General features: G+C 37.0%; 1 protein-coding gene across 1 annotated transcript in view; it reads right to left on the bottom strand.

Moving 5' to 3' along the window:
- Window positions 1-114: 114 nt before the first annotated feature.
- LOC115427536 (tectonic-1-like) overlaps window positions 115-13,726 on the bottom strand; it is a 36,850-nt gene continuing 23,238 nt past the window's right edge. Inside the window, exons 6-14 of the mRNA XM_030146120.1 lie at window positions 12,117-12,229; window positions 11,029-11,049; window positions 8,333-8,467; window positions 8,117-8,242; window positions 7,890-7,978; window positions 6,117-6,254; window positions 5,873-6,026; window positions 5,662-5,793; window positions 115-422 (exon numbers count right to left, since the gene is read on the bottom strand). Of these exons, the coding sequence (XP_030001980.1) occupies window positions 276-422; window positions 5,662-5,793; window positions 5,873-6,026; window positions 6,117-6,254; window positions 7,890-7,978; window positions 8,117-8,242; window positions 8,333-8,467; window positions 11,029-11,049; window positions 12,117-12,229 (1,055 nt within the window). The 3' untranslated portion in view covers window positions 115-275. The remainder of the gene's footprint in view (window positions 423-5,661; window positions 5,794-5,872; window positions 6,027-6,116; window positions 6,255-7,889; window positions 7,979-8,116; window positions 8,243-8,332; window positions 8,468-11,028; window positions 11,050-12,116; window positions 12,230-13,726) is intronic.

Below are 13,726 nucleotides of genomic sequence, written 5' to 3'. Positions count from 1 at the left end.
TTAAAGCTTTGAGGCCTTTCCCTTCATCTGCATATAAATAGCTGGAACATTACCATGTCTGATAACATGTATATAAAAATGAACTAGAATGAAATGATGATTCAGAATACAATATGTTGTATAGAAAAATCAGTTTTACTTGAAATTTTGAATAAATGAAATATTTTCATTTATGAAACATGTTTTCACACATCTACATTATTTACACAGATAAACATTGTTTGGGGTCATAAATAGGGAGTGAAATACTGAATCTGTGCAGTTGTGGAATTGAGTCATTCAAAAGGGAAGAAGAAGTCAAAGGGCAGTTTGACGTTGATGGTGGGCATGGCTCTGTATCCAGGAAGAGCAGTGGCAGACACTGGGATGAATGCCACAGAGTTTCTGATTGGCAGGACGCCTGCCCCTCCGCTCAGCTGGACCTGAAGAACACCACCACACAAATATAAATGATAATGTTCAGTTACTGAGCTCAGTTACAATGTACAAAATAGGCTTCTGTCGATGTTTTTCATGTTTATACTTTAGTGTGACATCGCATCAGTATAACGCTGCCTCTCCCAAATGCAGGGTGAGGGCCCGACTTTGGTCAGATGTAGACTGGGTGATGCAGTTGAAAATATTATCACGTCAAATCATGATTTCTGAACTTATACAAAACAAAGTAAATGTAAGATACAAGAAGGCACGTGTTTAGTGACATTTGAGCAGTGGCGATTTCTCATAGACTGCAAGGGAAGCCCGGCTTCCCCTAAAATTACAAACATTAGTTAAATATGTACAGTTGCGTTGACATTTCATTGACTACAAATGTGTCAGAACACGTTCATCTCACAGATGAGTTCGTTCAGAATCAGCTTTATCACAAATCAATGGACTCGATGTTGTTCACTTGTCATACATTCGCGTTGCGCTGTTTTCTCATACGATCTATGGTCAATGCATTTGCCCGTAGACGCCCGGCGTCCATGGACTTCAATGGGACTGAGTGGAACAGTTTTTTTCATTGCCTCAAAACTTGACGGTAATTGGATAAATGCCATGATGTTGTCCCGCCCCCGGACGCCCAGCGTGTCTGGGGGTGAATGGAGCTGTGGGCGGACCTCGGTCAGGCTGGACACCAGGCTTCCACGCGCTGATTGGAGGACCAGTTGAAAGGCTGAATCCTGTTTGATTGACAGCTAGTTTGAGATCTACTCCTTCACTTGACAGAGTTCAGTTTAATACCGTTTCGCATTCTGCTTGTGAAATCAAGAGAGAAACCACTACAAAATTACTTGTTCACTTATTGCACTGTAAATAAAACACACTCATTGTACTTCCTTGTTTCAATTTAACATAATTTCAACGTTTTCTTGTTTACTTGGTACGATAAGGTCACTGACCATTTTCTTAAAAAGGAACAGAGGGCCGAATTTATGTTTAAATAACTTGACATTTTTTTTTATGTAAGCCTACAATGAGCTTCCCCTCTCTGAAAGACGAGCAACTGCCACTGCATTTGAGTTAAGTCCCACTAATATTGTCTATTCACTTGGCTTCATGTAAGGAGGTGTCAAGTTTATACTCACTGATCTGCAATATTTTAGAAATGATCTTCCTCAGAGATTAAAAGTGTTAAATCTTGCATAGTTTAATAAGATGAACTGGAAAAATAACAAAAGTGCTGGTTAGCTGATGTTTTCAATGTATTTGATTAAGTGTTATCACACATATATATTGATCTGGTCACTCTGACACAAATATTGAATAAAACCAAGCCTCTCATTAATTGTCAGAGTTTCACATTTTGATCCAAGACTGTGTCTTGGAAACAACTAACCAGCATTTTTGACTTGTTTCTTTTTGATTGACTCTTGGTTTCAATACTTTAATTCTGGAGGCATTTTACTTGTAGACCAGGCAAACTGTGTCAGTACCTTAAGAAATTTTACCAAAATAAAATTGTCTAGAGCACTAAGTCTCCACTGGACTGAGCAAAAGAAGTGAGATGTTATCAATAAACAAGAGCAGTGATAAATTATAACAAATAATATATAACAAAAATAAATATTAATGATGATGAAATATATTCTGTTCTACCCATCTATTTTTATACAAGTGAAGGAAGACAATTGTAACTATAAATTTATAATAAAATTCTAAAAACATTTGACATGACTGGTGTAATAACTGACAGGCCTAAGCACGCGCACACACGCACACACACTCACAACCTGCAACAACACCTGTTGTCTCTGATTTAATGTGTATTTGCATGTACATGTATACCAATACATCTGTGGACCCAGAGGCAGTTCAGAGAGGTCATTGCGTCTATTAAACACTGCAATAAGAAGGACATTCATTTCCATTGAGAGGAATAATGTTTTTTTCACTATGACCTGTAAATAATGGCTTCAATGAAGCTGTCCAAAAGGCAGGATATAGGTCTCAGTGTGTTTTATGTGGGTTTGTTTGCAGTAAAATGCCAAAAATAAACAAAGAGGACAGACTTCAAATCAAAGTCGTCTTTTGTGTAGAGACAGTGTTGTGATGGCAGAAGTGCCACTCGCTAACTAACACTTCTTGTCGATATTAGTCATATTTACAGACATTAACTACTAGCATTCTTCATGTACAGAATAGAATATACTGATATTGCAAAAATACTACAGTACAACAAAATTTGTAAATGACAATTGGTAATACAGATTAAATAAAAATCTTTTTTTATGCTCTGTAAAGTGCTCAGAATAAATACACAAGACAGTTATGGTCTTGTATAGGCATCACAAGTACAAACACATTTTCTGTTTTGCCATTTGTTTGCAATTCTGCAACACACTTCTTGGATAACATTTTGTTATTACAGTCTTTATCCAAAAACAAAAACTCTTGCAATCACAGAGATAACACTCTCTACTGAAAGTGTGAAACAAACCTACATCTGGCAACACAACTGTGTGAAAACACTTCTACTTGACAGAATGTCTGCAGCAGCTACAACTAAAAACTAACTTCCCTGATTAGACAAGATGTAGAAAAGACGCATTGTTTTTTCTAAAACTGATGACAGAAAGATAGGAGTGACTGAGAAGTGAGGGGGAAAAGATAGTGAGTGAAGATACATAGGCATTGAAGCATAACTAATTATTGAAATTATCCTGAAAAGGCCAATATGGTGGTACAGGAAGTGGGATAAACGTCAACTAAATTTTGCACAGTTTAAGACCAAAGCAGATAAAAAATTTTAATTAGAAGAGGAAGTAACAACATGTTGCTTACAATGCAGCAAAATAGGCTGCTGATAAATGTCACAATGAATGTTTGGTTGTCCTCAGTGTAATTTAATAACTGACAAGTAAACTACTAATAAATAAAACTGAACACACTGCACTAAGGCACAGTTTATTTCTGTGACCTTAGTCTACTTTTCTTTTTTGAGTGTATATGTATGTCATTTAAATGGTGCATGCATGTCATTGCATTGTTAGGTTTTGACTGTAAGGTTTGATTTTGAAATTGAAATATTTAAGACCTACTGTTGTATGTTACTGGGCTTTTGTATGAGTTTAGATACAGTAAACCACATTTTGTAATAACAGGCATTGTAAGTTCAGTGTGATGCATCCATGCATTCATGCAGGTCTTTCAGTTACTAGTATTTGTGGCTAAAATTACTGGTTTAATACCAAAATGCTTCTAAAATAAAAGCAATGTAACCAGATGTGGATCACTTACAAAGAACCTAATAAAGCAAATGACTTGCTGGCTCTAGTTTCTGAGATACGGTTCAGGGTCAAACTGAGTCAAAATTCTATGAATCACTGAAAGAAGGGGTATGCCTCAAATTAAATGGACTTCCATGAGCTACCAGTTTGACTTCAAAATATTTGTTTTCTTATTCACCTCATCTAAGTATCTAAGATTTAGCACATTTTATCACTGAAGCAGAAATGTTCCAAAAATTTGTAGACTAGTGACAACATCAACTGTGACCTTTAGCCACCAAATTCTAATCAGTGCACAGCTGAATCCAAGTGAATATTTGTGCCACATTCTGTGTCATTCTGTCAAGCTGATCCTCAGATGTATTTTAAATGCAATGGGCCATGGACACATTGAAAAACTTGTTGATACAACTGCCAAAGGAAAATGAAGGATGGGGGCTACTATCCCTAAAAATTATTATGTTTCAGCACAGGTTAGAGCATTATTATGTTGGTGTAATCCATCCTATGAAGCACAATGGAAAGACATCGAATGTAAAATACTATCTGACATCCCCACTCAAGCATTATTACCTGATAAAAACCTGAAGGACTACATAGACAAAATAGAAAATCAATGGATAAAATCTGTCTTAAGAATGTGGATAGGGACAATAAAAGAATATAAATTAGTAAAAGATATTAAAATTCTCAGTTGGTGTGCATATGACTCTGACTTTCTACCAAATAAATTAGACTCCAGATTTAAATTGTAGATTAAAAAGGGTATAACATCATTGAGTAGCATCATACAGAAAAATGAAATGATGAGTTTTCAAATATTAAAAGAAAAGTTCTCTTTGGAAAAAGAAGGTTTCTATAGATATCTTCAATTAAGGAACTATCACAACCAAAACATCAAAAAGGAGAGTATCATCCAGCTATTCATAAAAGCATACAAATCAGATGTGAAAAGAAACATTATATCACAACTGTATAAAAGTCTCCATAACTTTAACAATAACTCAACAAGATTCATAAAAGACAAATGGGAGAAAGAGAGAGGCCTAACAATAATGGATAAAGAATGGCAAAACATCTGCCAATTTCAATGGAAAAGTACAAAGTCTCACTTATGGAAAGAATTCTATTGGAAAAACGTAACTCGTTTCTTTATTACCCCTAGCCATAAGTCACACTATACAAATGGGAATTCACAATGCTGGAGGAATTGTGGTTGCCACACCGCACATCATTTCCACATATTCTGGGAATGCTCAAAAATTAACCATTATTGGAAAGAAATGCATAAAGCCATAGAAATCATTCTTAATACCTACTTACCTTTTGATTTCAAAACAATGTATTTGGGATACATTTCTCCAGAGGTCAAAAACATAAACAGATACTTAATCAGCATATTACTAGCTGCAGGAAAAAAAGCAATAACTAAACGATGGATGACACAAGAAGAACCAATAATAAATAATTGGATAGACATCACCATGGGAATTTATAGGATGGAAAGATGGAAGATGGATGTATTTGTGCAACACTGGGAGAGATGGGTGAGATATGTGAGGCCTTTGAGATCTGATTTTGCTGAGATGAATGCATGAATATGAACCCAAAAATCCTCTAAAGGAAATATGTTTTTGTTTTTATTTATCTTTATTTATACATTGATTCTTTACTTTGAGATCCTGTATGCCAGGACCATTATGAGCTGCTGTAAATGTTTTTGTTTTGTTTTTTTACACCCACTCTCTGGATGTGTATAGTTTGTATATTTGTTTGTTTTTTCAATGTATGAAAAAAAAACTGAATTCTTTCAATAAAAAGAACTAAAAAAAAAAAAAAAAAGAAAGAAAAAGTTGTTGAAAAGTTGGTCAATTCTCCAATAACATGGCCCCATTGAAATTCAGAATAGTAGTGGAATACTAGTGTGTCAACAGTCACTGAGTCTTACCAAGATGCTGTTGTTTGTTTGGATGACCTCTCTGACGCTCACAATCTGAGCTTGCGGGTTCACCTGGGTTCCGTATTTAGTCCATTCAATTTCTAAATGAAGTGACAGTGGAATGCTGCAGCTCTGGGTTTCCTGCAAATGAAAATGTTCTTTTAGAATCACTGCCTCTTGTCTGAAATCTGGCAGTGAACTTTCCTAACACAGTGCTCACCCCTGGGCTGAAGCTGCTCTTGATAGCCACCCAGTTCAGTGGATTATCTAATGGGGAGTTTCCGAAGGAAGCCACATAATAGGGATAATTTTGGCCTCGCAGAACATCCAGAAGCACCTGAGAGATTAGGGAACAGTTGGAGGTATCCTCCAGTCTGAAGAGATAAAGACAAGTCATCATCAGCTACACTTTAAGACAAAAGATTACAGTGCTGGGATTGGTCCAAACAAGGACAATATTGTACCTTAATGTGCAGCCAGATGCAGAATCAAGCCCAAACAGAACAGGGGAGCGCAGATATGAACCCTGAAGACAGTCTTGTTGCTCTCCACTGTAGAGGAGGGACAGTGTATTCCTGGGGTCAATGCTTCTAACAATCCCAGTGAGGACAACTGTTAAGGACAAGTACTGGGACAGGATAGTGTTTCCAAATCCTCAGGAGTGAAAGTATCTATTGTCTGTCCTAAAACTCAGTCAGATTTGCTAAATGACCTTATCACCTAATTTGCACAATTGGAAATGAGCATGTAATTGTATTGAAGGATGCAGGAGAGGAATAACATTGTGTTTGAGACAAAAAGTGAGTTTAAAAACACCCTAAATATGTTTAGAACTACAAATGTACTATACACTGTCAATTTTAGTTTTTTTTTAATGTCCCAATTCCAACTGTCCTTTATCTTGGCTTGGGGACCGGCTAAAGTGACCCAAAAGAGACACTCTGGAGGAGTTACTTAGGTTAGTTATTTATGGGTTTGTTTAGTTTTTAGCTTCCTTTTCTGCAGTTTGGTTTGGTTTTTAACCTTATGGTCCACTTCAGAGCCTACAACAAGTCACAGTAAAACATGAACATTTTGAATGACAAAATTTTTAATTTTCAGTCTACATTAACAATCTAAATGGAGCACAAAGAGACAATAGAGAAAACTGTCAATGGCAATGGGACTGATTTGTATTTAGTGCAGAGATTTGTTTTAGACAAACAATGATATGCGCTTTCACATCAGAGTCTCCAAAAGTCTCCAATAGCACCAGAAAAAGTTGACAGATTTCTTACCAGTCACTTTTTTGATAAAGAGTTACTAGAGGGGTCTGGAAAATCACAAAACATACCAACAAAGCGGCTAAATTAACGATAACTGCATAACTCACAATGCACTTCTGAAGCTAGGCAGACAGATGTGTTTTTATGACTGTGTGACAGAGAAAGTCAATTCATGCCATTTAGAGGGAAAATGTGTGTGTTTTAGTGGATGAGTCACTTTTCAGAAATGAGCTAATGGGAAGCATTATTTTGCTACATGAGTATATATTGATCAGTGAATCCTTCCATGTGTCTATTGGTTTATAGAAATACTGTAAATTGAGGTCAGTCACACTATTATTTTTATCCTAAATTTATGACAGTTTTGTCTGAGAATGTCTTTCATTGCAAGACTGACTCAATCACATCACAATTGTTATATGGCCTCTGACATAAAACCACAGTTTGGTAGTCATGACCATGTTTCTTTCATGTTGGTTATCTTTCGTCTGGAACAGCTTCATCAATATGAAATCAACATACTAAACCAGTTGCTACAAAGGCTGAGGTGTAAGTGAAATGCTTTGGCCAACAGATGAAGGAAGCAGATAGAATGGATGCATTCGTTCACTCATCTTCTGAATCCACTTTATCCTCACTACGGTTGCAGGGGGTGCTGGAGCCTATCCCAGTTACCTATGGGCAAAGGCAGGCTACACCCTGGACAAGTCACCAGTTCATCACAGGGCTGAACATATAGAGACGAACAAGCAATCACTGTCACATTCACACCTATGGGCAATTTAGATTAACCAATTAACCTACTGTATCAGTGCATGTCTTTGGATGGTGGTAGGAAGTCGGAGCACCCGGAGAGAACCCACGCAAACACGGGGAGAACATGCAAACTCCTCACAAAAAGGTCTCCGGTTAGAATCGAATCCATGCACTCCACCACCGTGTGGCCCCAGAATGGATGTATCTGAAGGATATTCTGCTGTTCTTTGTCCAGATACAAGGGGCAGTCCCACCACATATCCTGGATTTCCACTGGAACGGACCGCTAGCTGTGGCACCACCTCCTGTTCCACAGAAAAAAACCACAGCATGTCAGTCATGTGGACTGTTAACGAGAGAACCAGTCTGAAGCACTCAAGTATCTGTGGCATGTTGTGCCCTTTGTTTCCATCTTATCATGTGTAGAAAATGGTTGTCCCCACCTGGACAAACATGACGTGAAATGTCTGTTCCAGAGGCAGAAGAGCTTCTTGGACAAATCCAAGGACCAGAGACAGCATGGCACTCAGTATCTCTCCAGCTGGGTTGTGTGTGATTGCATAAACAACCTGAGGGGGACACAAATGACTGATCGGTCCTTTGGTTTTATGTGGAGCTTCTTTCATAACTTGTTTAAATCCCTGTGTCGGCCCACTCACCTTCAGCACCACATTAGCACACACACTGGGGCTCACAAGAACCGGGCGGAGGTCCTCTCCACCACTGAGCTCCAGCTCAATCTTAGTCCCATCTAGTGACTGCAACACAATAGATCCCACCTCCACAGGGACGACCTGAAAGAACAGGACACCTTTACTTACAGAGGCTGATTACTGTAACGTTTTTCCATCATCATTCCAAGCTGCAGTGTGTGACAGCTTCATGGCGTCACTGGTTGTGAATTGTGTAACTATATTTCAGCATGTTGTAATTTAATTCTACCCCTCCTCTGTAATCTGTAGGCTGTGGGTAAGCAGTGACAGGGGGTTTGGGTAAATATGTGACTGATGGTGCTGATTATCAATGGCTGGTCAGATTCAGATTCAGTCAGATGTAACTAATGTCTACATTTCTATGTCAGTGTGAAACAGTTCATTGATATTTAGATTTAGTCTTCTGGTTTGGCAGAACCAAGGGATGTGCTTTTTATATTATATAATTTATTTATATTTATCAGTTGTGATTCGGGCTGTGTGTGTTGCCAGTTCCTCACAGGGTTGACATATAGAGAGAGACAACCAATCACTCTGACATTCACACCAATGTGCGATTTAGAATGACCTATTAAGTCACCCCTTTATTATATTTAATGAAAACTATCATTACCTATAACAGTTATAGGGATAATAGTGAATGAATACAAAGGCTAAATCTACCGGTGCAAAAGTCATCTTTTGAAAAAAAAAACCTCAATCTAACACTCAAATGAAATTTAAAAAAAAAAAAAAAAACAATCCAGATATTTCTTCAACATAAAAAAGTAAATTATATTGAAACTAAAGAAATGCTGCAAAAGCTGCAGTATGTGTTGGGACATATGCATTACAGATGGGACCAGTGTGACAACAGCAAATCAGTTCCTTCTTCTGTAGTTATGAGACAGTTGTAATTCTTCCTGTCTTTCATCCCAGTGGTTAACCCTGTGGTCGATGTGACAGTCCCCCACCATGTGACACACTCACAGGAACATGTCCAACCTGAGCACCATAGATCTGTTTTTTCCAAACATAAACTACTTTATTCAGATCCCGAAAAAAAATTTCACCAGCTGCCATTGATGGCTAAGAAGAAGAAGAGATAAAATAAATCTAAAAAACTATATTTATAAAAATAATAAAAAAATAGGACCAATGGCCCTGTAGCTTACCGGCCAAATTAAAAGCTTTGGGAAATGTATCCAGATGCCATTTACTATCACCCAGTTATGTGTATTTATTATATTACAGAAATAGCCCATGTTTTGGTCATATTCCAATCAGATCTATAAAAAATTCAAATTCCAACTTGATATCATTGATACTTACAGATTTATTGGATCAATCCACTTCCTATCTCTTACAATGGGAAAATTTTTCAAAGTCACACCAAGTCCAGATGGAAATAATTTCAATACCTTGTGCTGACATCATCATAAAGAAGCTGTATACCAAGTTTGAAGTCAGTCAGAACTGTAGTTTTGGAGAAGAAGATGATTGAAACTTTCTTCCCCATAAGAGCCCATGTTAAATTTTCCGTAAGTTCCTGGATCCAGAAAAAGATCCTGATCAGCATGTGGACATTATGTTTTGGTCATCTCCCCATCAGGGCTGTAGCATAGAAATTTCAGCTTGATGTCATTTATATTTACTGAGTTATTGCATCGATCCACTTCCAATGTCTTATAATGGGGAAATTTTTCAAAGTGGCACCAAATCCAGAATCAGATCCGGATCCAAATAATTTCACTAACTTTTGTTGACATCATCATAAAGAAGCTGAATACCAAGTTTGAAGTCAATCGGAATTGTAGTTTCGGACAAGAAGACGATTGAAATTTTTTTAATGGATGATGAACGACAGACGACGACAGATGCCGCATGATGACAATAGCTCACGGCCTGTCGGCCGGTAAGCTAAAAATAGTGTTAAAAACAATTGGGTAGATTTTAAAATGAAATCATTCAAATGTTAAAATAAAAGTAGTATCAAAAGTCATTTAAAAAAAAAAATTATTAAAAGCAAGATAAAAAAAAAAAAAAAAGAACCTAAACTGTTTCTTAAAACTGTCTTGCGAAGTTGTTTGTTGTTCTTATACTTGTTTAACAAGTAAAAGATCTGTCAAGTCTAAACCATCTTCATGCGTGTGTTAATAGTTCTAGCAGTATTCCATTAAGTTGCAAGCACAGGGTCAGAGCTTAAAGGTGCGGGAGACTTTTGTGACCAATTTTTCATCAAATCTGTAAAACCTCAGTCATAGCCTAAGACTTGCAGATTCGTGATACACGAATCTGTAAGTCTTTCTGTGATTACTCACCTGAATCTCTTGCATTACGGTGAACAATTTTGAAGTGTCATCCACCAGAAACAAACCATGTGTTTACAAACAGAGGAAACTCGGGCATCTGAGGAATTTTGTCGCGACGTGCATTGTGGGAAACAGAGTTTTACGCAGCTGCCTCCCAGTGGCAGCTGCTAAAGACACGACGCGGAAACAGCAGGAGCTCCCTTCCCTCTGTGCATATGCAAGACATTCAGGTGAGTAATCACAGAAAGACTTAAAGATTCATGATACTGAGAATATGACTGAGGTTTTACAGATTTGATGAAAAATTGGTCACGAATGTTTCCCACACCTTTAATAAAGAGTTGTACTCACCACTGCATCTTTGTTCTTCCCCTGTGGAGTGAAAACACATTTAGTCATTTTAACTATATTTGCAGATGCTTTGTGCATATTTCAAAGTTCTGTAGTGTGTTAAAAGTATATATCTAGGGCAAGATTTAGTAAGCAGTGTACACTGGTATAAGGGCATAGTTCAGAAAAGGCACTAATGAGAGTCAGCATGTCTGCAGGTGATCTAATTTACAGATTTATGCACACAGATGCAGCCAATTCATTTCATTAACAACCAAGAGCAATGAAAATTAGCACAGCACCAAATTGTACAGTTACATACCTGTTGACCACCTGGGGATTGTAATCACACAGACAGCTTACTACAGTAATGTGACAAATATACATGGAAGTCTTATGCATTTGTTTTTCTCAGGAAACATCAATGCAGACCAAGGAGAGGCTGTAAAAGGAGAAATATTCTGCAGTAGAACAGGATGAAAATAACTATTTCAGAACCTTAAAATACTTTTATCCCCACTTTGTCCGAAGACACGTGGACACAGAGGGAACTGCTGAAAAGCTCACAACTGAGGAAATGAAATAAGGTGACATGATGTAAAGATAGCACTGACACCATATGAAAGCCACACTTCATTAAACCCATGTGTGATTTCTTGGATATCTGGCAACGTTATGCATATGCGGACTGTTTAGGAATAGACCTGCTCTGCTAAGGCCTTCCTCTATCATTCCAAATAAATGTGAAAAAAGTGGATTGAATAATCTCTCTTTGAACCTTCCTGTTCTTGGCAGTGCCTCCTCTGTGTATAAATGGTTTAAGATAAGTTTTTATGTGCTAAATAATGTTACAATGGGTAGTAAATTAGCTCTTATAAACAAAAGTAAATCAGATTGCATGAATCACTGAACAACTCTCTTTTCCTGAATATCGTGCTCTGAAAGGTAAACTCTGATAAATATGCCTGGTGCAAAAATAACTCTCTCCACACCTTTCCAGAGCTAACATTAGTCTGTGCCTCTTTAGTAAAATGAATTATCAGAGTGTTAGTAAATCTGGCCCTAGATGCTTACATGAACAGTTTGTGTTGGAGTAAATGTGGACTCACGGCCAGCAGCTGGATGTTAGTGTAGGCGTCCACGCTGAGGGGTGGCAGACGCCTGCAGTCCTGCTGCAGGTCCACACTACGGAAACACCGACTGCTCTGCTCCATCAGGAATGCTGTGAAGCAACACCACAACTACATCAGTAATACCTCAGCCACAGACAAATGTCTTGGAAGAGTAATTCATTTGACATTAGTGTCATGCAAGACACTTTCGCTCAACAATACATACATTTATGTAAACATTAACTTCCAATCAACTACTACAATTTTATGTACAAAAATTCAAATAACTTCTCCTCTTTCAGGAGGAAACAAGACTTCTGCATCTCTTCATCACTCTATTCTCTACAGGCTGTAGAAAATATACCCCATGATGTAAGATTTTGATTGATAATGGGTATTTTCAGGAGTGTAGGGAAGTTGAAAATGTGACCAACAGCATTAATTTCTGATAGGTGTTAACCTGGCGTCAGACGCACATATGCTGCTATACTCTATAGTTTCACATAGAAGTATTTTATCGGGTACTCCTTGTTACTACTGAGTGTACCTAATAAAATGGCCCGTGAGTAGATGCGTGCTGATGAAGGAAGGTTAGTATTCTCTAATTCTGTTGTATTTTCCCCTGATGTCAGCTCTGGTGATTTTAACTTCACTAACCTATTAACATTTGTCCACCTTTGCACTAACTATTGGAATTCTTTTCTTTTTTGTGCTTTGGAAGAGTATAGCCAGCAGTTTTTTCTATCACTTCCAGTCTGCTAAGCTAAGCTACACTTCACCCATCATAGATCTGCTTGGTACTGAAAGCACAGAGCTGACAATTCTGTCAGTGATCTTATCTACTTACTGCAGTTTCAACTGAACACTTAAACACTAACAGTGATTCTATCATCTATTTTCACTTGCATTTACCCTCTTTACATTTAGTTACTCATTTAATCACACTTCAATCAAAACTGTACATGTGATGGATAAGTCTTGTGCCAAAATTTAACCTACTATTTTCTGTTAATTTCTTCTTCTATTGTGCCTTTATTGCATGAACAGTGAAACAAATGAATAAGCTCCATTTCTTAAGTTGTGAATGAACTTCAATACTTCAGAAAAAAATGCAAAAGCCAGTGGTGCTCTTCTACTTCAGGTGTGTTATTTCTTTATGGAAGGGATGTAATCTGGGTGCAATTTTGGGCCAATACTGAAATTAAAAACCACAATTTGGCCAGTAGATGGCATTCTCTATTTAGTTTGACATTTATCTCCCCTTCTGTCAAATGACGTCTTCATTATACTGCATATACACACAGTATTTGAAAGAGCAGAAAACTCAAAAATACAAATGTATAAAAAATAAAATAAAATAAATAAATAAATAAATAAATAAATAAATAAATATATATATATATATATATATATATATATATATATATATATATATATATATATATATATATATATATATATATATATATATATATATATATATATACACACACACACAGTACAGGCCAAAAGTTTGGACACACCTTCTCATTCTTCGCATTTTCTTTATTTTCATGACTATTTACATTGTAGATTCTCACTGAAGGCATCAAAACTATGAATGAACA

Source organism: Sphaeramia orbicularis, chromosome 10 (assembly GCF_902148855.1).
Source record: "Sphaeramia orbicularis chromosome 10, fSphaOr1.1, whole genome shotgun sequence".
Taxonomy (NCBI): Eukaryota; Metazoa; Chordata; class Actinopteri; order Kurtiformes; family Apogonidae; genus Sphaeramia; species Sphaeramia orbicularis.
Note: the sequence above shows the minus strand (reverse complement) of the source record. Positions and strands in the feature narration are given on the sequence as shown.